Source organism: Heterodontus francisci, chromosome 7 (genome assembly GCF_036365525.1).
Source record: "Heterodontus francisci isolate sHetFra1 chromosome 7, sHetFra1.hap1, whole genome shotgun sequence".
NCBI classification, from domain to species: Eukaryota; Metazoa; Chordata; class Chondrichthyes; order Heterodontiformes; family Heterodontidae; genus Heterodontus; species Heterodontus francisci.
The window spans coordinates 119,055,850-119,082,256 of NC_090377.1; the positions used below are offsets into that span (position 1 = coordinate 119,055,850).

General features: G+C 46.2%; 1 protein-coding gene across 1 annotated transcript; it reads left to right on the plus strand.

Moving 5' to 3' along the window:
* Positions 1 to 324: 324 nt before the first annotated feature.
* pttg1ipb (PTTG1 interacting protein b) lies at positions 325 to 26,081 on the plus strand. The gene is made up of 8 exons (XM_068036012.1): positions 325 to 412; positions 6,030 to 6,166; positions 8,609 to 8,661; positions 10,788 to 10,896; positions 18,672 to 18,777; positions 22,865 to 22,930; positions 23,531 to 23,577; positions 24,546 to 26,081. The coding sequence occupies exons 2-8, from the start codon at positions 6,073 to 6,075 to the stop codon at positions 24,590 to 24,592; spliced, it is 522 nt and encodes a 173-aa protein (XP_067892113.1). The 5' UTR covers positions 325 to 412; positions 6,030 to 6,072; the 3' UTR covers positions 24,593 to 26,081.
* Positions 26,082 to 26,407: the final 326 nt, after the last annotated feature.

Sequence of the window (26,407 nt, forward strand, 5' to 3'; positions counted from 1 at the left end):
GGCAACAAATTCACACGCAGCGAGATCCCAACAAATATCATGCAAATGACCAGATAATTGTTTTCAGTGATGTTTTCGAGGAATAAATATTGGCCAGAACAACTGCTCTTCAAAATACGACTATTACATCTTCTAGATTCAAGGTAAATCCAAGAATTGTATAATGTGTCTCCAAAACAGCAGGAAAAATAATCCCCGAATTCCAATCAATTAAACGGGAATAACGTGCTCTGGAGCGACATCCAGACTAGGCCCCACCCTCGGCCACTACGCAGCGTGCGCGCCCGTTTGCGGAGCTGCGTCCCAGCGGAGCGTGCGCGCTCCCGGGGCGCCGCGCCCACTGCGTGCTGACGCATTACCTCGCGCAGCTTCCGTTGTTATTGTGCGTTCGGCAGAAGTGGCGGAGCAAGAGGTAGGAATGGTGGAGAGGGAATTGGGGGAGAGGGAGAGGGAATTGGGGGAGAGGGAGAGGGAGAGGGAGAGGGTGGTAGGGGTGGAGGAGAAGAAGAAGAGAAGAGGGGGTAGGGGTGGAGGAGAGGGGTGGGGGTGGGGGTGGAGGAGAGGGGTAGGGGTGGGGGTGGAGGAGAGGGGTAGGGGTGGGGGTGGAGGAGAGGGGTAGGGGGTGGAGGAGAGGGGTAGGGGTGGAGGAGAGGGGTAGGGGTGGGGGTGTAGGGGTGGGGGTGGAGGAGAGGGGTAGGGGTGGAGGAGAGGGGTAGGGGTAGGGGTGGAGGAGAGGGGTAGGAGAGGGGTAGGGGTAGGGGTGGAGGAGAGGGGTAGGGGTGGGGGTGGAGGAGAGGGGTAGGGGTGGGGGTGGAGGAGAGGGGTAGGGGTGGGGGTGGAGGAGAGGGGTAGGGGTGGGGGTGGAGGAGAGGGGTAGGGGTGGGGGTGGAGGAGAGGGGTGGGGGTGGAGGAGAGGGTGGGGGTGGAGGAGAGGGGTGGGGTGGAGGAGAGGGGTAGGGGTGGGGTGGAGGAGAGGGGTAGGGGTGGGGGTGGAGGAGAGGGGTAGGGGTGGGGGTGGAGGAGAGGGGTAGGGGTGGAGGAGAGGGGGTAGGGGTGGAGGAGAGGGGTAGGGGTGGGAGGAGAGGGGTGGGGGTGGAGGAGAGGGGTAGGGGTGGGGGTGGAGGAGAGGGGTAGGGGTGGGGGTGGAGGAGGAGGGTAGGGTGGGGGTGGAGGGTGGGGGTGGAGGAGGGGTAGGGGTGGGGGTGGGGGTGGAGGAGAGGGGTGGAGGAGAGGGGTAGGGGTGGGGGTGGGGGGGTGGAGGAGAGGGGTGGAGGAGAGGGGTAGGGTGGGGGTGGGGGGTGGGGGTGGAGGAGAGGGGTGGAGGAGAGGGGTAGGGGTGGGGGGGTGGAGGAGGGGGTGGAGGAGAGGGGTAGGGGTGGGGGTGGAGGGGTGGAGGAGAGGGGTAGGGGTGGGGGTGGAGGAGAGGGTGGGGGTGGAGGAGAGGGGTGGGGTGGGGGTGGAGTAGGGGTGGGGGTGGAGGGTAGGGGTGGAGGGTAGGGGTGGGGCTGGAGGGTAGGGGGTGGGGCTGGAGGAGAGGGGTGGAGGGTGGGGGTGGAGGTGGGGGTGGAGGAGAGGAGAGGGGTGGGGTGGAGGAGAGGGGTGGAGGAGAGGGGTGGAGGAGAGGGGTGGAGGAGAGGGGTGGAGGAGAGGAGGAGGGTGGAGGAGGGTGGGGAGAGTGGAGGGGTGGGGTGGAGGAGAGGAGGGAGGGGTGGAGGAGAGGAGGGTAGGGGTGGAGGAGAGGAGAGGGGTGGGGTGAGGAGAGGGGTAGGGTGGGGAGAGGAGAGGGGTAGGGGTGGAGGAGAGGAGAGGGGTAGGGGTGGAGGAGAGGGGTAGGGGTGAGGGGTAGGGGTGGGTGGAGGAGAGGGGGGGAGGGGTGAGGTGGTGTGGGGTGGAGAGGGGAGGGGTGGAGGAGGAGGAGAGGAGTGGTGGTGAGGGTGGTGGGAGAGGGAGGAGAGGGGTGTGGGGTGGGGGTGGGAGGGGTGGGGTGGAGGGATGGAGGGGGGGGGGTGGGGTGGAGGTGAGGAGAGGGGTGGGGTGGGGTGGTAGGGGTGGAGGAGGGGTGGGGTGGGGTGGAGGGAGGGTGGGTGGGGTGGAGGTGGAGGAGGAGAGGGTGGGGGTGGGTGTGGTGGGGTGAGGGGGTGGTGGGGGTGGGGTGTGGAGAGGGGTGGGGGTGGAGGTGGTGGTAGGGGTGGGGTGGGTGGTGGGGGGGGGGTGGAGGGGAGGGGTGGTGGGGGTGGGGGGGGGGTGGGGTGGTGGGGAGGAGGGGGGTGGGGTGGTGGGGGGGGAGGGGGGGTGGGGGAGGTGGGTGGGGTGGGTGGTGGGGTGGGGTGGTGGGGTGTGGTGGGGGGGGGTGGGGTGGTGGGGTGGGTGAGGGGTGGGTGGGGGGAGGGTGGTGGGGTGGGGAGGGTGGGTGGTGGGGAGGTGGTGGTGGGTGGGGGTGGGGGGTGGGGTGGTGGGGTGGGTGGTGTGGTGGGGTGGGTGGGTGGGAGGTGGGTGGTGGGGTGGTGGTGGTTGGTGGGTGGGTGGTGTGTGGGGTGGTGGGGGGTTGGGTGGGGTGGTGTGGTGGGGGTGGGGGTGGGGTGGTGTGTGGGGGTGGGGTGGGTGGTGTGGTGGGGGTGTGGTTGGTGGGGGTGGGGTGGGTGGTTGGTGGGTGGGTGGTGTGGTGGAGGGGAGGTGGAGGGTGGTGGGGTGTGGGTGGTGGGTGTGGAGGAGGGGGTGTGTGTGGTGGTTGGGGTGGGGAGGGTGGTGGTGGTGGGGGTGGGTGGTGGGGTGGGGGGTGGGTGTGGTGGGGGGAGGGTGAGGGGGGGGTGGTGTGGTGGGGTGGAGGGGGGGGGGGTTGTGGGGTGGGGTGGTGGTGGGGTGGTGGGGAGGTGGGGGGAGGTGGTTGGTGGGGTGGTGTGGGGGGGGGGGGGGTGGGGTGGTGGGGAGGGAGTGGTGGAGGTGGAGGAGGGTGGTGGTGTGGGGGGGGAGGGGTGGGTGGTGGGGGGGTGGGAGGGTGGTGTGTGGAGGGGGGGGGGTGGTGTGGTGGGGTGTGGGGGGGGGGGTGGGTGTGGTGGAGGGGGAGGGGGGGGTGGTGTGGGGGTGGTTGTGGGTGGGGGGGGGTGGGTGGTGTGGTGGTGTGGGGGGGGGTGGTGGGGTGGGTGGGTGTGGGGGGGGGGTGGTGGGTGGTGGGGTGGTGGGGGGGTGGGGGGGGGGTTGTGGTGGTGGTGGGGGGGTGGTGGGGTGGAGAGGGAGGGAGAGGAGGGAGGATGGGGTGGTGGGGTGGAGAGGGAGGGAGGGAGAGGAGGAGGAGGGTTGGTGGGGTGGTGAGGGAGGGAGGGAGAGGAGGAGGAGGGTGGTGGGGTGGAGAGGGAGGGAGGAGGAGGAGGAGGGTGGTGTGGTGTGGAGAGGGAGGGAGTGGGTGGTGTGGGGAGAGTGGGGGGGGGTGGAGTGGTGAGAGTGTGGGGGGGGGTGGAGTGGGAGAGTGTGGGGGGGGGTGGTGTGGGAGAGTGTGGGGGGGTGGAGTGGGAGAGTGGGGGGGGGTGGAGTGGAGAGTGGGGGGGGGGTGGAGTGGGAGAGTGGGGGGGGGGGTGGAGTGGGGAGTGGGGGGGGGGGGGAGGATAAGCCTGGAAGGGAGAGTTGGGGGTGGGGAGGATAAGCCCTGGAAGGGAGAGTTGGGGGTGGGGTGAGCTCCGGTAGGGAGAGTTGGGGGTGGGGTGAGCCCCTGGAGGGAGAGGGGTTTCCCCCCCCCAGGAGAGGGGCTGGGGTGCAGAGAAGTTAATCCTGAGCCTGCGGGTGTAGGGTAGACTAGCCCCAGAGTTAACCAGTGTTAATGGGAGTGTGTCTGGTGGTGAAAGGGGGAGAGGGTGAGATGAGCTGATGTGGGGATTACGGGGGAGGGTGGTGAATTAGAGGGAGAGTAACAGGCGGGGAAAGGGTGAGTGGAAAGAAGGGGAGTAACTAGAGTTAGTGGTTTAAAGGCGGGTATTCAGAATACAGAACAGTGGGTTGAAGGTACAGCAAAAGAGTGAAGGGGCATCCTGTGTATTAATTAGAGCTAATATTTGTTGGAATTGCCAGGAATTTGAAGAATTCTTACTGTTATAAGTAACAATTTGAAGTCTTGGTTGGAGCAACTGTATGCCACACAGTCTGACTGAAGAGTCAAACTTTGGACAGGAAGAGAGACAAAGGTGGACTGAAAGGCAGAAAATAGCCTCTCCCTCCCAAAGCATACAGTGTTATGTGCTTGCATCTGATGTATAATTTCTGATTAAAAGGAACAATTGTTTATGATTTGATTTTAAACAGGAGTCTTGCTGTTAGAATTCCCTTTTGTAAAATTAAATGGTTAACAAAGTGAACTTTTTTTTTTCCCTGTGCTTTCTGTAGATTTTTCCTGACTTCATAGGAAAAATGTAAGTGTAGTTTACAGGCTGAGGACACAAGGAAGGTGTAGCTATTAACTTTGGTATGTTTTTAGTGATGGATGATTTGAACAGTGCACTATAAATTGAAGGTGTAAGAAGTGAGAGTCTTGCTGGGTACTGAACTTACTATTTCAAGATGGAGTACTGAGAAATAAATCTAATACAGATGAGGATGATACAGATCCATGCTCTAATTGAGTTCCCTGCCGAATGATGATTTATGCCAGTGGAACAGCTCTCAGCTAGGAAACCGCAATGGTATTGGTAAACAGGAGAAATCAGTCATTTTCTTCCGTTTTCTCCATTCCTCTTCTGAAGGTGGTGATTGGAATAGGTGTTGGTTCCCATTGCTGTGGTATTTCATACCAGCAGCCATTCTTAATGTGATCTGTGGCTCAGTGGGTAACACTGTCACTTTTGAACCAGAAGTCACCCTTGTGACTTGACCACAAGTCGATAACTTCCAGTGCAGCGCTGATGGAATGCCTCACAGTCAGCAGTGCCATCTTTCGGATGAAATGTTAAACCAAGGCCCTGTCTTGCCCTCTCGGATGGATGCAAAAGATGTCATGACACTGTTTTGAAAAAGAGCAGAGAAGTTCTCCCCAGTGTCCTGGCAAATATTTATCCCTCAACCAACACCTAAAACAGATTATCTGGTCATTATTTCATTGCTGTGTGTAAATTGGGACCTCCTGAACTGTATGATTCAGTATCACACTGGGAGAGTTATTTTTCTACTGAACCGTCAGAACTGGGGCATTTAAAGTGGAAAGTGCTGTTGCCCTGTATTTTTTTCTTTAATATTTCTGCCAAGGTCATTGACGTACATTGCTAATTGGGAGCAATGATCAGTGGGGACCAGTTACACTGAATTATAGTCATTTTAAATGTGTGCAAATGGTGTAGTTCCCTTTAAAAATACACAAGCCAAGTCTGTTGTAGATTGCAGTGATCTAATATGGGAAGTAGCAGTAATCTAATATAGGAGCAAAGTGGTGAGTGTCTAATCACATCCTCTAGATATTTCACAAAGTGCTTCATATTTAGCACCATGGATCCTTTACATGCATTTAACAACTACAATTATATATATATAGTGCCTTTAACATAAAAATGTTCCAAGGCACTTCACAGGAGCCTTTTCAGACAAAATTGGATGCTGAGCCACATTAGGAGATACCAGGACAGGTGACCAAAGGTTTGATCATGAGGTAGGTTTTGAGGAGCATCTTAAAGGATGAGAATGAGGTAGAGAAGCAGTGAGGTGTAGGAAGGGAATTGCAGAGCTGAGGGCCTAGGCAACTGGGCATTGCTGCCAACGGTGGAGTGAAGGAAATCTGGGATGCATGAGAGGCCAGAATTGGAGATGGGGGTCTCAGTTTAATGTGTCTTCTGAGCACTCCCTTAACATTGATCTGAAGTGCCTACCTAAATTATGCGCTGAAGTGGGGCTTGAACCCATGAACTTTTGATTCGCGGGTGAGCGTGCTGTCAACTGAGAGTTAATATATGTTAACTTGAACATTTAGGTTGGCAATTGTGGGTTTGTAATCATGTGCTTTTACGTGTACTACGTATGGGAGTCTTGATGATCCTGATATATTTTTAAAATTTCAGGGCTTGAATTTGAATTATTGAATACTCATTGCTGAAGAGCAGGATGAAGCCGAGGACTTGGCTGCTGGGAATTATCGGAATTCTTTTTGGATTAAACCTTGGAGTTTGGGGGCAGGTTACAACTGCTCCAAGTACTGGTAAGAATTGTTCACTTTGTACTAAACGTCTAGTTTCATGGCTGACGCAGACAGATGTTTCTTTGGAAATATCCATGGCTCTTTTTTTTAAACTAGGGTTTGAATGTACTGAAGGGATTTTTGTTTATCCCCCAGTTCCAAGTAATTTTGAGCCATACAGCATGTATTTTTTAATTTTATTTTTTATTTAGAGATACAGCACTGAAACAGGCCCTTCAGCCCACCGAGTCTGTGCCGACCATCAACCACCCATTTATACTAATCCTACACTAATCCCATATTCCTACCACATCCCCACCTTTCCTATAATTCCCCTACCACCTACCTATACGAGGGGCAATTTATAATGGCCAATTTACCTATCAACCTGCAAGCCTTTGGCATGTGGGAGGAAACCGGAGCACCCTGAGGAAACCCACGCTGACGCAGGGAGATCTTGCAAACTCCACACAGGCAGTACCCAGAATTGAACCCGGGTCGCTGGAGCTGTGAGGCTGCGGTGCAAACCACTGCGCCACTGTGCTGCCCTATCCTGAGGGATCATCTGTGTGAATGTAGTTGAACTGTGTTATATGAGTTCTCTCACTGTTGTGCAACTGAGTTGTCTCTTCCTATACATCGCTGAGCTATAGTAAGGCTTGGGTGGTTGCTAGGCCTTAGTTATGGGTTAACTTGGCTCATTTAATAGCACTCGAGGAAGGAAGATTGCGGATTCAGTCAAGCCCCACTCCAGGACTTGAGCACGTAAAATGTAAGGTCCTACTTTGTCTATGTGGATTCTGGGAGTAGGTATAACATGATGCATAATGTTTGCGAGTTATAATAATGTTGGTCATTAATGTAGGTTTATTGAAAAATAAACTACTGTGGATTTTTTGATGAATACATGTGTTTAGGAAAGGAAAACTGTGAATTTGCATTGAACTCATGAGTGAAGATAGAATATCTCAACAGGTTAATGTTTGGATCAAAGTAACTTCTTTAGTTTGAAGTATTTGTGAGGTAGGCACTGGTGTTTGGAAATTCTTTTGTCATGCTGCCTGTTTGCTAAATGTTATTGGGTGTGCTGTATCTGAGTGTGACCTTTGTAAGCGTACATCGTGTTTACCAATCCATAATCCGCACTCTCGCTGATATTTAGAGTTAGTTATTGGCAGAAATTTGTGGCACAGAGTCTGCTTAGTACCATTGTGAGCATAGTCTGTGTGTGTAAAGTTTATTTTTAAAGTGTATGAACTGTAATTGTAGCTGTGAGTTTGGTGTCATAATTCAGAAGTTATAGTGGGGCAGTGGTTTCAAAAATGTATTTGGTGCATTGACCTTTGAGAAGGTGAATTTAAACTGCACCATTCTGCTTGGGGCAATCCATAGTTATGATTTTCATGGTATTACAAAGTGCTCAGTGTTACGGGTTTCTCCGGAATGTTGCCCAATGGCCTGAATTAATTTGCAAATCTAGTTGATGAGAGAATGTTACAGTTAAGTCTAAGTCCAATTCCTACCTGCCCGCCCCTCCGTTCTCACCTTTCTCTCTCCCTCCGCACTCGTCCTTCTTGCTTTTGCTCTCGATTAAATAAATAAATCTGGAACAAAAAGCTAATATCAGTAATGGTGACCATGAAACTACAGGATTGTCATTAAAAACCCATCTGGTTCACTGATGTCCTTTCGGGAAGGAAATCTTCCATTCTTACCTGGTCTGGCCTAAATGTGACTCCAAAGCCACAGCAGTGTTGTTCACTTTTAACTGCTCTCTAGCTTGCTAGGCCATTTTAATCTGTTGTCTTCAAGAAGATGACTTACCACCATCATCTCAAGGGCAGTTACGCATGGGCACTAAATGCTGGCCTTATCCCGTGAGTGAATTTAAAAAAAAAAAGCTGAAGATTATATGCATAGTTAATGAGAGCTGCATGGAGATGGACTAAGAGAAAAAAAATGCTTATGGTTTGGGGGAAGGAGTGAGGAGGAGGAAGGGTGTACTTTGCATGTCTCGTATTCAAACCATGGGTCTGGACAGAGTAGATAGAGAGAAACTGTTCCCACTTGTGAGAGGATCAAGAATGAGAGGGCACAGATTTAAAGTATTTGATAAGAGAAGCAAAAGTGACATGAGGAAAATCTTTTTCACGCAGTGAGTGGTTAAGGTCTGGAATGTGCTGCCTGAGAACGTGGTGGATGCAGGTTCAATTGAAGCATTCTAAAGGGAATTAGACTGTTATATGAAAAGGAAGAATTTGCAGGGTTACGGGGAGAAGGTGGGGGAATGGAACTGAGTGAATTGCTCTTTAGGAGAGCCGGTGTGGAGACGATGGGCCAAGTGGCCTCTTTCTGCATTGTAACAATTCTGTGATTCTTTGTATAGTTTAATGCTTTGCAGATGAAACATTTCTTCCATTCTGAATTTTTTAAAAAAGTATTAAATATGTATCCCTCTTTCAGGTTGCTCAGCTTCCAGTAACGATAATTGTGAACAATGTCTGAGGAATGTTTCGGTGAGTAACATAATTAATTGTTGCATTCCCATAGCCCATTTTACTAGATGGGTCTGATATCAAGTATGGTTGGTACAACTGGCAGGAGAAAGGAATAGAAGGGTATATCATTCGGGTGAGATGAAGTAAGGTGGGAGGAGACTGGTGTGGAACATAAGCACTGGCATAGAGCAGTTGGGCTGATGTAATATGCCAAAGAATTACCATTGACCCACTAACGTTAGACCGGAGAGGGATTATTTTGTCTGTTGTGTCCGTGTAGAGAAATCTAAAACTGATAGCACTGCCCTGCTTTCTACCCCCATACCTTGCATCTTCCTCTGCTTCAAATATTTATCCAAAGATATACAATGACTCAATCAATCACTGTGACAAATCTTTCTATGTTCCAGTTACCCCCTCTCTGTTGAGAAATTTTTCAACTCTTCATTCTCTTGGTAATGTTAATTTAGTGATTTTGTTAATCTCTGCTGTTGTGTTTAGAAGTTGGACACAGCAGAGACTGAGCAGTTAAACTGCAATGAGATGTTTTCCTAAAGAGGATCTCATTTGTAAAGCCAGACAAATTAAAACTATTGAGGGTAAACCTTTCACATCTAGAGGGCAGGGGTTTAGAGTTTGTAGTATTATCGATATTGGTGTTTGCATTGAGAGATCTGTGAAATTTCAAAACCATCCTGGCATGTGTTCACGTACTTTATCAGCAATGTGTGTGCACACAATGTACCGCACTGTTGCTTGTGCATATATATTGCATAGAAGCAGGCCACTTGGCTTAACTGGTCTATGCAAGTGCTTATATGGCACATGAGCCTCTTCCCACTCTATTTACTTAATCTAACCCTATCAATATATCCTTCTATTCCTTTCTCCCTTTTACTTATTTAGCTGACCTTTGAAGGCATCTATGCTATTCACCTCAACCACTGCCTAAGGTAGCAACAAATTCCACATCCTCACCACTGTCTGGGTAAAGAAGTTTCACCTGAATTCTTAATTGGATTTATTAGTGACTATTTTATATTTCTGAACCTTAGTTTTGGACTCCACTACGTGAAAACATCCTCTCTAAATCTACCTTCTTGAATCCCTTCATAATTTTAGTGACTTCTATCACGTCGCCTCTCCCTGCTCTTTTCTAGAGAAAAGAGCCCAGCTTGTTCACCCTTTCCTGTAACCCCCTCAGTTCTGGTATCATCCTTGTAAATCTTTTTTTGTACTTTCTCCAGAGTTTCTATATTTTTGCAGTGTGGAAACCCGAACTGTTCACAGTACTCAGGTGCGATACTGTAAGGTGTTTCTGTTTTCATGAACTGTAAAATAATCACCTTAATTGCTGAGTAAAACAAACAAATTTGGGGCGGCACAGTGGCGCAGTGGTTAGCACTGCAGCCTCACAGCTCCAGCGACCCGGGTTCAATTCTGGGTACTGCCTGTGTGGAGTTTGCAAGTTCTCCCTGTGTCTGCGTGGGTTTCCTCCGGGTGCTCCGGTTTCCTCCCACATGCCAAAGACTTGCAGGTTGATAGGTAAATTGGCTATTATAAATTGCCCCTAGTATAGGTAGGTGGTAGGGAAATATAGGGACAGGTGGGGATGTGGTAGGAATATGGGATTAGTGTAGGATTAGTATAAATGGGTGGTTGATGGTCGGCACAGACTCGGTGGGCCGAAGGGCCTGTTTCAGTGCTGTATCTCTAAACTAAACTAAACTGATCTGTGTTAACCAGCCAAATTATATATCACCATTATCAATGATTTTAGATTGTCTAGGTTGTTTCCCTAGAACAAGGCAAAATGAAACTTCAGTGAGCCTGTTTGAAACACTCAATAGCAGCAACAGCTATTTTTACAGAATGTTTAGCATAAGCACATTTAACTGGATTTTAAATTAGAAAGCTCATACACCGCAGCTCTTTTATTTGTTTTGAGCAGTGAGCAAACTTTTCAGTTTAAAGTAGAGAACTGCCAAGTCTTAATGGAGTCACACTAAACCAGTTACTGAAATGTGCAACGTGTTTTCTCAGTTCAGTGACACATACCTACCTACCAAATCAGTGTGAGTTGCTCCGTGTGCTTGCGTGTATCCGTGCATGCATGTTTTAAGTGGTTTGCTTTTACGTTGCAGTGTCTCTGGTGTAATGCCAATCATAAATGTGTTGACTACCCAGTGAAGAAAATCCTGCCTCCCAAGTCTGTGTGCCCACTGTCTGATGCACGATGGGGAGTCTGCTGGGGTAAGTGGCCTAGAATTTATTTATCATCTTCACTTATTTTCAATCTTGTGAAATACCTCTTTATTCAATATTTCTTGGATAAAGCACCTAGTGAAGTGCTAATATATCTTCCATAAGGCAATATATCCTGGCCTTATTGCCCTTGGCCCCTGTGCTGAGCAGTTCCTCATTCTCATTGATTTCAATCTTCATCCCAACTCCTTTCTCCTCGTCTCCTCTGATTTTACTATCCTCCTGTCCTCCCTAAATCCCTGACTGCATATGAGTTCTCATATTACTTCAGTCTATTACTCATATTACTTTAATGTTACCTCTTTAATCCCAGGATCTCGACAATAAACAAGGCCAACTCCATTTGCTTTTGCACCCCCCTGAAACATCCTCCGACCCACTCCCTTCCGTGTTTGGCAAGGGGAGGCAGAACTCTTATTTCCTACCCTGCCCCGCTCCGTTGCTAACTTCCAGGTGCATTTCGAATCTGGAAACTGCTGAGTCATTGACCTTGCATTTCCTCTGATACTTCTGCAGCTCTGGATTTATTCAACTGCTGCCTCTCCTTGCCATTTGTGCCCCTCTCACCTGAGGCAATAAAACTTTTACTCTCTGGTTATTTCCCCAGTATAGCCCCCATCTTTGTTCCCTGAATTCTAAAGGGTGTGCAGACCTTTGTTTTTATTCATTAATGGGATGTGGGCATCGCTGGCTAGGCCAGCATTTATTGCCCATCCCTAATTGCCCATGAGAGGGTGGTGGTGAGCTGCCTTCTTGAACTAGTGCAGTCCATGTGGGGTATGTACACCCACAGTGCTGTTAGGAAGGGAGTTCCAGCATTTTGACCCAGTGACAGTGAAGGAACGGCGATGCAGTTCCAAGTCAGGATGGTGTGTGACTTGGAGGGAAACTTGTAGGTGGTGGTGTTCCTATACATCTGCTGCCCTTCTAGGTAGTAGAGGTCGCGTGATTGGAAGATGCTGTCTCAGAAGCCTTGGTGCGTTGCTGCAGTGCATCAAGTAGATGGTATACACTGCTGCCACTGTGTGTCGGTGGTGGAGGGAATGAATGTTTGTGGATGGGGTGCCAGTCAAGCGGGCTGCTTTGTCCTGGATGGTGTCGAGCTTCTTGAGTGTTGTTGGAGATGCACCCATCCAGGCAAGTGGAGAGTATTCCATCACGCTCTTGACTTGTGCCTTGTAGATGGTGGACAGGCTTTGGAGAGTCAGGAAGTGAGTTACTCATCGCAGGATTCCTAGTCTCTGACCTGCTTTTGTAGCCATGGTATTTATATGGGTATTCCAGTTCAGTTTCTGGTCAATGGTAACCCCCAGAATGGTGATAGTGGGGGCGTCAGCGATTTTAATGCTATTGAATGTCAAGGGGAGATGGTTAGATTCTCTCTTGTTGGAGATGGTCATTGCCTGGCACTTGTGTGGCGTAAATGTTACTTGCCACTTATCTGCCCAAGCCTGGATATTGTCCAGGTCTTGCTGTATTTCTACACGGACTCTTCGGTATCTGAGGAGTCGCGAATGCTGCTGAACATTGTGCAATCATCAGTGAACATCCCCACTTCTGATCTTATGATTGAAGGAAGGTCATTGATGAAGCAGCTGAAGATGGTTGGGCCTAGGACACTACCCTGAGGAACTCCTGCAGTGATGACCTGGAGCTCAGATGATTGGCCTCCAACAACCACAGTCATCTTCCTTTGCGCTAGGTACGACTCCAACCAGTGGCGTGTTTTCCCCCTGATTCCCATTGACTCCAGTTTTGCTAGGGCTGTTTGCTAGGCCATACTCTGTCAAATGCTGCCTTGATGTCAAGGGCAGTCGCTCTCAGCTCACCTCTTGAATTCAGCTCTTTTGTCCCTGTTTGAACCAAGGCTATAATGAGGTTAGGAGCTAAGTGGCCCTGACGGAACCCAAACTGAGTGTCACTGAGCAGGTTATTCCTAAGCAAGTCCCACTTGATAGCACTGTTGTTGATACCTTCCATCACTTTACTCATGATTGAGAGTAGACTGATGGGGCGGTAATTGCCCCGGTTGGACTTTTCCTGCTTTTTGTGTACAGGACATACCTGGGCAATTCTCCACATTGCTGGGTAGATGCCAGTGTAGCTATACTGGAACAGCTTGGCTAGGGGTGTGGCATGTTGTGGAGCACAGATCTTCATGTTGCCGGAATATTGTCATGGCCCATAGCCTTTGTAGCATCCATTTCTTGATATCACGTGGAGTGAATCGAATTAGCTGAAGTCTGGCATCTGTGATGCTGGGGACTTCAGGAGGAGGCTGAGATGGATCATCAACTCAGCACTTCTGGCTGAAGATTGTTGCAAATGCTTCAGCCTAATCTACTGCAGTGGGCTTCCCCATCTTTGAGGATGGAGATGTTTGTGGAGCCACCTTCTCCTGTTGTCTAATTGTCCACCATCATTCACAGCTGGACGTGGCAGGACTATAGAGCTTAGATCTGATCCGTTGCTTATGGAATCACTTAGCTCTGTCTACTGCATGCTGCTTACACATTTTGGCATGCAAGTAGTCCTGGGTTGTAGCATTGCCTGGTTGACACCTCATTTTGAGGTATGCCTGGTGCTGCTCATGGCATGCCCTCCTGCACTCTTCATTTAACCAGGGTTGGTCTCCCGGCTTGATGGTAATGGTAGAGTGGGGAATAAAACCGTGCCATGAGTTACAGATTGTGGTGGTGGTGTCTGGGGCATTGTAAGGTATGATTCTGTGAGTATGACTATGTCAGACTGTTGCTTGACTAGTCTGTGGGACAGCTCTCCCAACTCTGGCACAAGCTACCAGATGTTAGTCAGGAGGACTTTGCAGGGTTGACCGGGCTAGGTTTGCTGTTGTCGTTTCCAGTGCCTAGGTCCATCTGGTTTCATTCTTTATTGACTTCGTAGCGGTTAGTTCCAACTGAGGCCATTTCAGAGGACATTTAAATGTCAACCACATTGCTGTGGGTCTGGAGTCACACGTAGGCCAGACCAGGTAAGGACAGCAGATTTCCTTCCCTAAAGAACAATAGTGAACCAGATGGGTTTTTATGACAATTGACAGTGGTTTCATGGCCATCATTAGACTAGCTTTTTTAATTCCAGATTTATTAATTAAATTCAAATTCCACCTTCTGCTGTTGTGGGATTCAAACCCATGTTCCCTGAGCAATACCCTAGGTCTCTGGGTTACTAGTCCAGTGACAATACCACTATGCCATCACCTCCCCGTAGAATTCAAGCTATCTCGAAGGCACAACTGGTTTAGCTGCTAGATTTACATCAAGCACTATCGGGCCTCATTCTCCTCTGCCTAACCTGATGACTGCTTGTTTTCACTATTACCAACATCTCACTAAGTCTTTCTCCTCTGTCCCATCGAACAGTCAGTGTGAGGAGCTCATGAACATCTTGGGCACAAAGATTGAGGCCACTTGTTCAGCTGCCTCTGCTGCTTTGTTCCTCTTGCCCTGATTCCACATCCTCTTCTAGTTTCTTTCTCCTCTGTAAGTTCATTTTGTTCATGAGACCCATGTCTTGCTCCCTTGACCTTATTCCTACTAAGCTGTTGACTACCAAACTTCCATTGCTCTCCTTAATGCTAGCTTACCTTGTAAATGGTTCCCTGTCCATGGTACTGTTTCCCTCCTTTCCAAAAATGCCTTTATCACCCTGCTTCTCAAAATAAAACTTACCCTCGACCACTCTTGTTCTTGTAAACTACTGTCCGATCTCCAACTTCCTTTTGTTTAATGTTTCCCTTCCTCTCCCACAGCTCCTTATTTGAATCTCTCCAGTCAGGTTTCTGCTGTTGTCGCATCACTGAAATGACCCTAACCAAAGTTTTGAATGACATCCTCCATGTCTGGTGCTCCTCGACCTCGCAGCAGCTTTGACATGGTCAACCAACACCATCCTTCTCCAATGACTCTCCTCCATTATCTAAATTAGTGGGACTGCTCTCATTTGTTTCCACTTCTAGCTATCCAGTTGTGGCCAAAGTATTTCCACCAATGGCATCTCTTTTGAGCCCTGCACTATTTCATCCATGTTCCCCAAGGATCTGTCCTTGGCCCCGTCCACTTTCTCATCTTCATATTACGCCATGGCAACTGGGTCAGCTTTTGTCTGTATGCTGATGCACCCCGCTCTACCTCTCCACCATCTCTGTTGTCAGCCAGATTATCTAAAATCTAGTTTTGCATGAGCTGCAATTCCCTCCCGTTAAACATTGGGAGGAAGGTTTTCAGGTTTGATTCTCCGGTCTCTGTGGAGCTACCTAATGTAGGATTAGATGCCAGTGCAGGCGCTACACTTGACCTCAAGCTCCTGATCGGCAACCTCTGAAGTGCTTTCTGTGTGGTGCGAGAGGAGGACAGGATCAGGTGTGATGTTCTCCCTGATTGAGCATTGTTAAAAATGCCCATACTCATGAAGACATTAACTCCGGTAATATCCTGAAGATTTTCTGCCACTGCTGCTGGCTGAACCACTTGTCATAATGAGTATGTTAATTTTTGTGGCTTAATAGCAATGTGGGCATAGGGATCATTTCATACAAACTACTGGTTAACTGTGAGATATAGTTTGAGTTATGCTGTTGCAATCATAATACAGACCTGCTTACCCACAGATGCCAAGCCAGTTGTATAATTCTCAATTAAAGAAAAACTTGCACTTCCTTATGACCTTGAAATCCCAGGGCATTTAACACCCAATCATATATTTTATTTGAAATGTAGTCACTGTTGTAATGTAGGAAACATGGCAGCCAATTTCTGCATAGCAAGTTCCCATAAACAGCAATGTGACATTGATCACATTGTTGGGTTTTGGTTGAGGGATAAATATTGGGCAGGACACTATGAGCTCTCCTGCTGTTCTTCAAAATAATGCTGTGGGATCTTTTACGTTTACCTGAGGGAGGAGCCGGGACTTTGATTTAATAATCTCATCCAAAAGACAGCACCTCCCTCGATCCTGCCTGGGATGTCAGCCTAGATTTTAAATGTTGAGGTCATTTGAATTAGAGATGGGTGAATATATCTGTGCGGAGTTTGCAAGTTCTCCCTGTGACCGCGTGGGTTTCCGCCGGGTATTCCAGTTTCCTCCCACAGCCAAAGACTTGCAGGTTGATAGGTAAATTGACCATTGTAAATTGCCCCTAGTGTAGGTAGGTGGTAGGAGAATTGAGGGAATATGGGATTAAATGTAGGATTGGTATAAATGGGTGGTTGTTGGTCGGCACAGACTTGGTGGGCCGAAGAGCCTGTTTCAGTGCTGTATCTCTCTATAATCTATGATCTATGAATAGTGGAATGGTTTTGGAGATTGCTGAGGTGGGTAGAGCATAAGAAAAAAAAAAATCACAATTTCAACTTTTGGGTTAATGGTTATGTTAAATTCACAATTTAGTTAACATAACTGGTTCAAATACAATTAGTCTAAATCTGCAGGAGCTGGGCAAAGGTACTCTTGCTCCAACTTGGTTCTTGGTTATCTTGGTCTACACGTGGGACCACATGGCCTAGGAGTTGTTGTTTTCTCTTCCCCCTTCTCTCCACCACCACCACCCCCCCGCCCCAACCCACATACTGCTCTCATCCTCCAGTAGAAGGCACGTAGTAGGCGCCTTCCCACAGCAATGTGATCGAAATCAAGAGATTAGTGGTGTGGGAGAGGCATGAAACCACACAACTTTCAGACCAGGAGGAGCAGGTAGACTGGGTGTGTTACGGCACATGGAATGCCAAAGTTGTTACCATTCAAACAATGAAGATGATGCCGTTTGGTTGATAAAACGAGTTTACATTTCCAGATATGTTCTTCCTCATTCTTTGAAGCTGGTCCAGTGCGTACATACAAATGAATAACCCATCATGTAAACCGGTTGTGTCACCCTTCTTTTCAGAGGCACTTTTATATTTCTGTAGTTTGGACCCCAAGAAACTGAATCTGTACACTGGCTGTCCATGTTTACGTTGTCAAAATCAGCTTCCATGCCACAATGGCAGAATTAAAGGCTCATGCTTATATGAGCTTCTCTAGCAATATGGGCATAACTTCCCCATTGTTCTGAACTAATAGCACTAAACATCAAACTAACACATCATAAAAACAAGAAATGCTGGAAATGCTCAGCAGATCTGGCAGCATCTGTGGAGAGAGAAGCAGAGTTAATGTTTCAGGTCAGTGACCCTTCATCAGAACTGGCAAAGATTGGAAATGTAATACGTTTTAAGCAAATAAAGCGGGGGTGGGGCAAGAGATAACAAAAGTAAAGGTGTTGGCAAAAGTATTCTGTTGTTCACATAAGTTTCTTTGTATCTTGCTTTAAAAGGAAACAGCAAAAAGATTGAGTTGATTTAATGGAAAAGTTAAATGTTCACAAAAAGAGACAGTTGCAGGCCAGAGAATAGAGAGGCCAAGGCAAGAAGTTTTCAATGGGGAGCTTAAAGTACATTCAAAGTATGAGAGTCACTGCACGTGGTAATCTAATCTTGATCAACTGTTCAACCTCAATACAAATGAATGTAGAAAAGCAGGTTAAAATTTGATTGGCTGGTAATGTCAACTTGAAGCGCAATAGCTGTAAAACAACTGGTATGCTGAATTGTTGGATTGATACTTGATTGAAACTTGTATGTTGCTCCATGTAGCATGAGGTCTGCTGGGCTCTGTGCACACTTAAAATAAATGCCCCATTGTTTCAGCAGCTAGACTATGTCATTCATGTTCTATTAAGATTTTATTTTAACTTGGTTCCTTACTCAGCATTGAGGTTGGGAATAGACTATCAATTTTCCCAGTTAGTTCAGTGTCATTTTCACAGCTCCTGATGTACATAATTGTGTTTTATACAATGAAAACTAAAAATGCAGTCACAAGGATTCAGTTTTGGTGCAAGTACGGTTGCTGCTAATCTAGTTGAGGCATTTAAAGCAACTTACAATCAGTTAGCTTGTAGCGCTACTGAACCAGCAGGTGAATCAAAGGAAAAAAGGACAAATACTTGACTGGTTTGGGGACGCATCAACTCGACAAAGTTCTGTGTTAGCTAAAATACAAGCTCTTCAAATCGGAGACAGACTTGAAAGAAAGTTTGAGAACTGTCTGTTGGCTTAGTTGGTGTGAGTGGTTGATCAGTCCAGTCAAGTAAAAGAAGCTACTGGAGGAGGCCACTGTCATCATAAATCAACCTCTCCAGAAAGGAATATTGAGTGAGGGAAGTTTCCAGGGAAAGTAAGAATATGACCTATGAAAATGCAAACATCCAAACTAATTTCAACATAGCTGCTGGCGGAGGTGAGGCTTTATCCCATCAATCTTGCTGCATTTGACTTGGGGCCAAGCAGTGCTATAACCCACTGTCTCCAACCTACTGAAATTCTAGCACATGGAGGTAACCTTTCATGAATTTAAAATAATGAGTCCTGTCAGTACTCGCTCAAGCCTGCTTCCTAGTTAATTGAGCTGGATTTCCAAGTCAGAATGTTATAAAGTTTGCCTTTGCCTGCCTCCTGCTGCCAGCTTGTCTTGACAGGTGTTTTGAATTTATACATGAGTTGATTTTCTGAGTCCATGCCCATAGGGGAGATATTGCTCCTTCATCAGTAACATGCCTGTGATTTTTTTTGCTGCATGCTGATGGGTGAAAATATGAGTGTGCTGTTCTCTTCCAGTTTGCTAGAATGTGGTTTAAAGGTTATATACCATATACATTTCAAATGTATTGAATGTTTAAAAATCTTTTGTTTCTTTTGTAGTGAACTTTGAAGCTTTGATCATTGCCATGTCAGTGGTCGGTGGAGTTCTAATCTTGTCGCTGTGCATCTGCTGCTATTGCTGCTGCAGGAGCCGAAAGAGAAAGCAGTAAGTGTTCAGTCTTCTATCTTAATACCAGGTGTTAGTCAGTCAGCACTGCATAGTCCTTGCTTCCATTGTAGCTTCTTGTGGTGCTGCACCTATAATGTTTCACTTTGAGAAGAAGGAAACTGGGAGTATATATTTTGTTTAGAGTAGGTACCCTTTTTGTAAAAAGAAAATTATACTCAACAAATATTTTCTAAACTTTAATTTTGATGCTCAGCTCAGGGCAAGTAAGACTGAACAGGCTGGGGGCTCTTTTTTTTCTAGAAGAGAGAAGGCTGAGAAGTGACCTGATTGCGATTCTTAAAATTATGAAGGGGTTCGATAGGGTAGATATAGAGAAGATGTTACAATATGTAGGGGAGTTGAAAACTAGGGACCTTAAGTATAAGATAGTCATTAATAAATTTAATAGAGAATTCAGGTGAAATGTCTTCACTCACAACTGAGAATGTGGAACACGCTAGAGTGGTTGAGACAAATAGCATAGATACGTCGAAGGGGAAGCTAGATAAGTATGTGAAGTAAAGACTGGAAGGACATGTTGATAGGGTGAGATGATGTAAGTGGAGCACCAGCAATAGACCTAATTGGGCTGAATAGCTGTGCTATAAATTCTATATAAAGCCTTTGGGTTTTCTTCCTTGGGTGGCTCCAATCATGAAAAATTAGCCTAGGCATTTTGGAATGGCCCCATTGCAAAACTTGGGTTGGAGGGTGACTTTATTTCAGCTTTTAAGCTGCTACTAAGCCCTGTGATGGCTACAAGATTCCCTGAAATCGCATCTTTCTCTAGTTTCTCTACCTCTTCATGCTTTCTTCAAGCTCATCTTGTCCATGAGACCCACCTCCTTTTTCCTCCACCCTATTCCCACTACTGATCACCCAACTTCCCTTCCTGGTCCCCATGTTAGCTGATATTGTTAACAGTACTCTCACTTCAGGTACTGTCCCTCTCTCCTTTAAACCTGCCATCATCACTCCTCTCCTCAAAACACACCCTTGACCCCACCATCCTTGCAAATTACTGTCCCATCTCCAACCTCCCTGTTCTCTCAAGCCTTTGAACGTATTGTCGTCTCCAAATCTTTTTAGGAACTCCATGTTTGAATCCCTGCAATCAGATTTCTGACCCTGCCACAGTACTGAAATTTCTGTTACCAAAGTCAAAATTGCATTCTGTGTGACTGTGACAAAGCTAAACATTCCCTCCTCGATCTGTTTGCAGCTTTTGACATGGTTGACCACACCATCCTCCTCCAACATGTCTCCACTGTCATCCAGTTGGGTGAGACTGCGCTTGCCTGGTTCCATTTTCATCTATCTAATCGTAGCCAGCGTATCACTTGGCTTCTCTTCCTGCTCCCACATTGTTACCTCTGATGTCCCTCAAAGATCTATTCTTGACCCCCTCCTGTTTCTCATCTACATACTTCCCCTTGGTGACATCATCCGAAAACACAGCATTAGTTTTCACATGCCGCTGACAACAGCCAGCTCTACCTCACCACCACCTCTCATGAATCCTCCACTGTCTCTAGATTGTCAGAGTGCTTATTTGACATCCAGTAATGGATGAACAGAAATGTCCTCCAGTTACGCATTGTGAAGAGTGAAGTCATTGTCTTCGGACTCCTCTCCAAACTCCGTTCCCTAGCTACTTCATCCTGTTACGACTGAGGCGGGCGCAACGCACTGTCAGTTCAGTCCCATCACTCCACAGGTCGCAGCATATTATTAAAGTTTTCCCACCCAACCAGAAAACAGCCAAATTAAACCCTCCAGTAACCCCCAGAATAAAACAGACCAAACCAGGTATCTTTAGACAACAACAAATTAATTATTTATTAAAACGAAATCTTAAACACTATTAAGATAAATCTATGTCTAAAGACCTTCTAACTTCTTTTAACCTAACTCCCCCATTCTCGCGCACACACTCAAAAGTCACGGTTAACCGTGATTATGTTTTAAAAATTAGCTGTTTTTTAAGAATAGATAAATAACTGGCATATGTCTTTGTGGGTTGCGTTCCTGATGGGTGAGGTATTCTAATGAGAAAATAATCAAATGCCACTCGAAGTCTCCACGTGAATTCGATGAAATAGTCTTTTAGGCATTCAAAACACTTCAGCTGCAGCAGGCATCAAACCATTCTTTCAACGATGAGCACAGCAATAGGTCAACTTGAATTTTAAAATCGACAGTCTTTCTGTCAACTTTACTTCAGCAATACAAACGGTCTCTTCAAAGGGTTATTTCCTCCTTAGGCAATTAACTTGTAGCTCCATGTAGGATTTTTGCTGAGAGAAATAGCTCTTAGCACGCTTCGTTGGTGAGTCTCTCAAAACTGGTTTCAGCCAGTTTTTACATACAGTTAAATTGTTACAGTACACCATGTGATCTCTCCTGCTGTGGCCTAGGTAACAAGTGCAGCTGGCACACTGCCACAGAAATCCAAAAGCTTCTCTCTGTCTTAAAGGTGCACTGTTTTTAACAGAGTCTTAAAGACATACTGTTTTAATATGAGGAGAAAATAAATACGGTTCTGTGACAATCCCTGTCCCTTGCAGTTGTCTGAGATTACCTTGTTCATAGCCTTGGTGTCATATTTGACCCCGAGATGAGTTTCCAACCACCCAACTGTGTCATCATTAAGACTGCCTATTTCCACCTCCATAACATCGCCCAACTCCCCCTGTCCCAGCTCATCTGCTTGGTTTACTGGGGTTGGATGACTCTAGAACAGGTTCTAAGGCAGGTCTGAAGCTGTGCTTCTCCTGTATATCTCTTCCCCCTGAAATACTGATATAACTTGCACACTGTGGCACAAGCATCCACATTTTGGGCTCCCAGATTAAATTGCCTGACTGTACAGAGGCAGCGGAGAGCGCTAGCATTTTTTTTTAGGGAGGAGGGTTTGGGATGAGAGAGAAAGCAGTGGAGGAGTAGCGTGGCGAAAGAAGGAACTGGAAATTCATTGCACTTTGGGGGAAGTTTAAATCTAGCAGGAACTGTCAGATAAGAGGAATCCTCTAATGTGAGCATGCAAAACTGATAGGCACACTTTATTTTTGTAGTTTTGGTGGGGGGGTGGGGTGGTAAAGGGATGAGAGAGACTCATACGAAAGCAAAATACTGCAGATTCTGGAAATCTAAAAAACAAATGCTGGATATATTCAGCCAGTCAGGGTGCATCTGTGGAGAGAAAAACAGTTAACATTAACGCCTGACCTGCTGAGTATTTCCAGCATTTTCTGTTTTTGTTGGATGAGAGAGACTGTTGTGTTTAGTGTAGTTTCTGTTTTTTTATTCATTCACAGGTTTTGGGTGTCACTGGCAAGGGCAGCATTTATTGGCCGTCCCTAAATTGCCCTTGAGAAGGTAGTGGTGAGCTACTGCCTTGGACCACTGCAGTCCTTTGTCGTAGTGGTTTGGTGCAACTGAGTTACTTGCTCAGTCATTGCAGAGGGTAGTTAAGAATCGACCACATTGCTGTGGTCTGGAGTCACATGTAGACCAGATTGGGTAAGGATGGCAGGTTTCATGGTCACCATTACTGAGACTAGCTTTTTATTCCAAATTTATTTAATTAACTGAAATTAAATTCCTCTGCTGCTATAGTGGGATTTGAACTCATCTCCAGATCATTAGTCCAGTCCTCTGGATTATTCTGGAAATAAGAGATGGTACCAATTGTAGAGCATTACCACTTTGCAGGAGCTGCCATCCTATTGGCTAATTGGAGTACAAGAATTAGAACATTTGTGGAGGAGCCCCATACTAACCTAATCTGCTGGCATTCTGAGAGCAGTGGCCTAAACTGTCCCATTGTAATGGGGGAAGACTTCATTGGATCAGTATATTTTGTCACTCTGGAGAATATATGATTACTGCAGTAAACTGGAACAAAAGTGATCTTGGGCCACATTAGTAGGTGTCCAGAAAAGTCTGGTGCGAAGTGAAATAGGTTGCCAAAAAAACTAACATTTTTAACTTGTTCTGTTCAGTGTGTGTGTGTAAGTAATGAGCTTTCAGAACTTCTTTTGAGGCATGTCTTTTTAAAAGTCTATTTGTTTGACTCGTTTAGACCCGATATAATAGACCAGAAAATGGAAAGAGAAAGAGAACAGCGGAAAATGCGGCAAGAAGAAAGGTAGGAAGCAGAAAAACTGAATCGAAAGGAAAACTAGTTGGTAATTGTTTGAGTTGGGTCGCCAGAGTTTTTGGATATCTTTCCAGCCTTGTAATGCTCTCCCTATGAGCCAGGTGATCCCATGGACTTCATTCACTGTGTCCTGTACATGTCAGCCATTCATTCTCAGCAATTTTGAGGCGATGTATTCACTTGCCCACTCTCCATGGTCCTGGAATGTGGTTCATCTACCGATCTGCTTAGCCAAAGGGGAAACTTAATGATTTCTAGTTAGGCTTCACTTTCTGCCCCAGTTATGATTTCTGAGGGAGAATAACTGATACCTTTGTCATCAATGCATTGCCCGTGCTTATCTGTTGCAAAATCTAATGGCTTCCTAAATCTCTTGGCTTATCTGCTCGGTTGCTCAGGATGGCAAGAGTGGACAAGACTAGTCTGGGACATAGTGCATTGCCAATCCTCTGCAGCCTAAGGGAAAATAAAACTGAACCTACCCCTCACTGCTGTGGAATCTCATGTTACTGCTATACTGCACTTTTCAGTCTTCTCAACCTCTAATCACTTGGCATTATTTCAAGCTTCCTTTTGTTTATCTTTCAGGAAAAGTGAAATGAAAATCAGGCATGATGAAATCAGGAAGAAATATGGTGAGGAAGTGTATTTTAAAATTGTTTTTCATTGTTTCCTTCAACAACAAAATATTAAACCAGACTATGGCTGTGCTTGGCTATGCTACAGTCACTGAATTGTGCCACTAATGCTGTCATGCTAGTGATATTTGGGGAGGCAGATGAATAAAATTACATAGAATTTTACAGTATAGAAATAGGCCATTTGGTCCAGCTGGTCTCCGCTGGTGTTTATGCTCCACACGAGCCTCGTCCCACTCCACTTCATCTACCCCTATCAGCATATCCTTCCATTCCATTCTTCCTCATGTACTTATCTAGCTTTCTCATATATCCAGTTCTAATGGTATAATGGTTTCCAGTCCTACTGTGTGTTATATATTTTGTCTACATTGTAAAAGTAACTACAGTGGGTGTGTGATGCTACAGTCTATCTATATATTTACCTGCAAGATGGTATGAATGGGAGGTTAACTTAATATCTTGAACACATAGCAATTGGACTTCAAAAGATGAAGAGACACAGGAGCCTAGATACCCAAGGAAGGATGTAGAAGTGGGTACAAATGGCTGAGGGGAGGAGGAGAGGATGTCAAGGGGAGCATATAGGCCTGCTAGAGAGAGAAGTAGACACAACCAAGTTTCTAAGGCATGCAGCCCAGCCAACTAAATACTTGCTAGATTGGTATCTGTGTAATAGAAAAATGCCTGTCTTTGTAGAGCTGATTTCCCAAATTGGGCATTTGTGAATGGAAGCATTGCTCAGGAAATTATGGGTTTCTGATTTAGCGTCCATTTCAATTAATGGGCAGAAAATATCATCTGCAAGGACTCCTTTTCAGCTCCATCACCCACTGTAAGCAACTATCTGGGGAGCCCGTTCGCATATGCTAGTTTTTTGGGAAGTAAAATTGGACTTCAGTTGACTTATGGAAAGTGCAAGTCAGAATCATGAATCTTAACCTTGATTTTGCTTTTTATTTCAGGTCTATTCAAGGAACCAAATTCTTACTCCAAATTCGAAAACAACTAATGCAATGCAACTTAATGTAGACAACTGAGCTCCATTCCAAAAGAGTCAAATGAATAGTATTCCAATAGCTCAGTCTTTTATATACCATACTAACTAACCTTCCCTCCAAAAACCCCAGAGGCAGTGAAATCAAACAATCTAAATTTATGTTTTTTATTCTCTAGGGAAGAACTGTTTTTTAACATGTCAAATTCAGGACAGATACTGACTGTTTAATCCTCCTGTCTGCAGTATAATTTCTAATCCTGTATCTGATAGTTTCTAGTATTTGCACTGGCAAGACTGGCACCAGCAGTTGAAGCAAGTGTTGAAGATGGACCAAACTACTGGCGACTGGTTTTCTGAATTCTCTAATTCAAATTTTCTTAACTGGAATGAATTCAAAGTATAAAAAGACTCATTCAAATCATTTTAACTGGATTTTTCCAGCAGGATACATGCCTAATTTCAGAGCCAAGCCTGTGCCATTCAGTGTCTTGCCCCTTTATTCCATCTCGCACTGTGCTCGGATTGGAGACATTTTCATTGTCTTGGATCCAGCTGATTAACAGCTTCTGCAGACCAGCAATGATCACGGGTCCAAAAGAAGCCCCTTTATACAGCTACTTATAAACCAAAGAGTGCAAGAAATTGAAAGTGCTGCATTTCCTAACAGCTGTATAAATGAGAGGAAAGAGGGTCGAGAATTGGGAACCAAACTAGTGCCTTTGTTTAATGAAATTTTGTTTGTGCTCTTGAAGAGGCGATGTTTGTGGTGATTTCTATCTCATTGCACTCTAGAAGGACCAGCATATATTAGTGTCACATTGCTTTATTGTGTGGGAAAGCTGCAAAGATAATTTTTTAAACTGCTGACCTGTACCAAAAATAAAAAAAACATAAACACTGGGAAATGTATTTTAAATAGAATTAAACCATATGTGTGATGGCATGTTGAGAGGAGAAACCTGTGTGGTCCACGGGAAAGCTTTGCACAAACATTTGCCCAAACTGAAATCATAGTTAACAAAAGCATCATTCACAGGAAACAGTGAATATTTCCACATGATGGGAATGGGGGAAGAGTTGGCCTTGACCCACCTGATCCCATTCTTAATGTCCCTGGAGTGGGACATCATAGTGCCACAAAGAAATGTTCTACACAAAACAGCCCATCTCAAAGCTGGGAGTTTTAGTATGAAACACTGAGAGGCAACTGTACCAGTACGTTATTGGGCACTTCCGTGGAGTTATTAGAGTTCTGTTAGAGCCTTGCTGAAATAGGTCTTGCATATATGTGCCTGAAAGCCAGCTGTTATGGGGAATTTTTTGAACCAAGGTGTTCTACCACAGTCCCATTGAGTGAGAAAATGATCAGCGCCTCTCTTTTGAACTGGACTGTGTTATAGATAAGATAGTATTTCAAACCTCTGCAGTAAGCTGTTGTTTTTAATCATTACGCTATCTCGTTTGTGGCTGTGGTATGCAATAAAAAGCTTTAAACCAAAAATCTACCTCAGTGTGAGTAATGAACTCTGAATTACTCATACCTGCATGTGTTTTGTATATTAGCACCATACAATGAAGGGTTATAGTTAGGAATGAAGTCTGATGAATGGGAAATTCACAGCTACAGTCAGTGAAGATTTAGGATGCGATATTAGTGATGATTTGTCTAGAAGTATAGCAATATAATGTAAACTCTACTTAGTTAAGTGTGTTTTCAGATAATGCTCTGTCCATGTTTTCTGAACTGCTGTTGGTCACCTGAGGGGTCAGAGAGGAATTTTCCAGAGTTTTTTTTCCTAATGGCCCTGGGGTTTTTTTCAGTTTTCT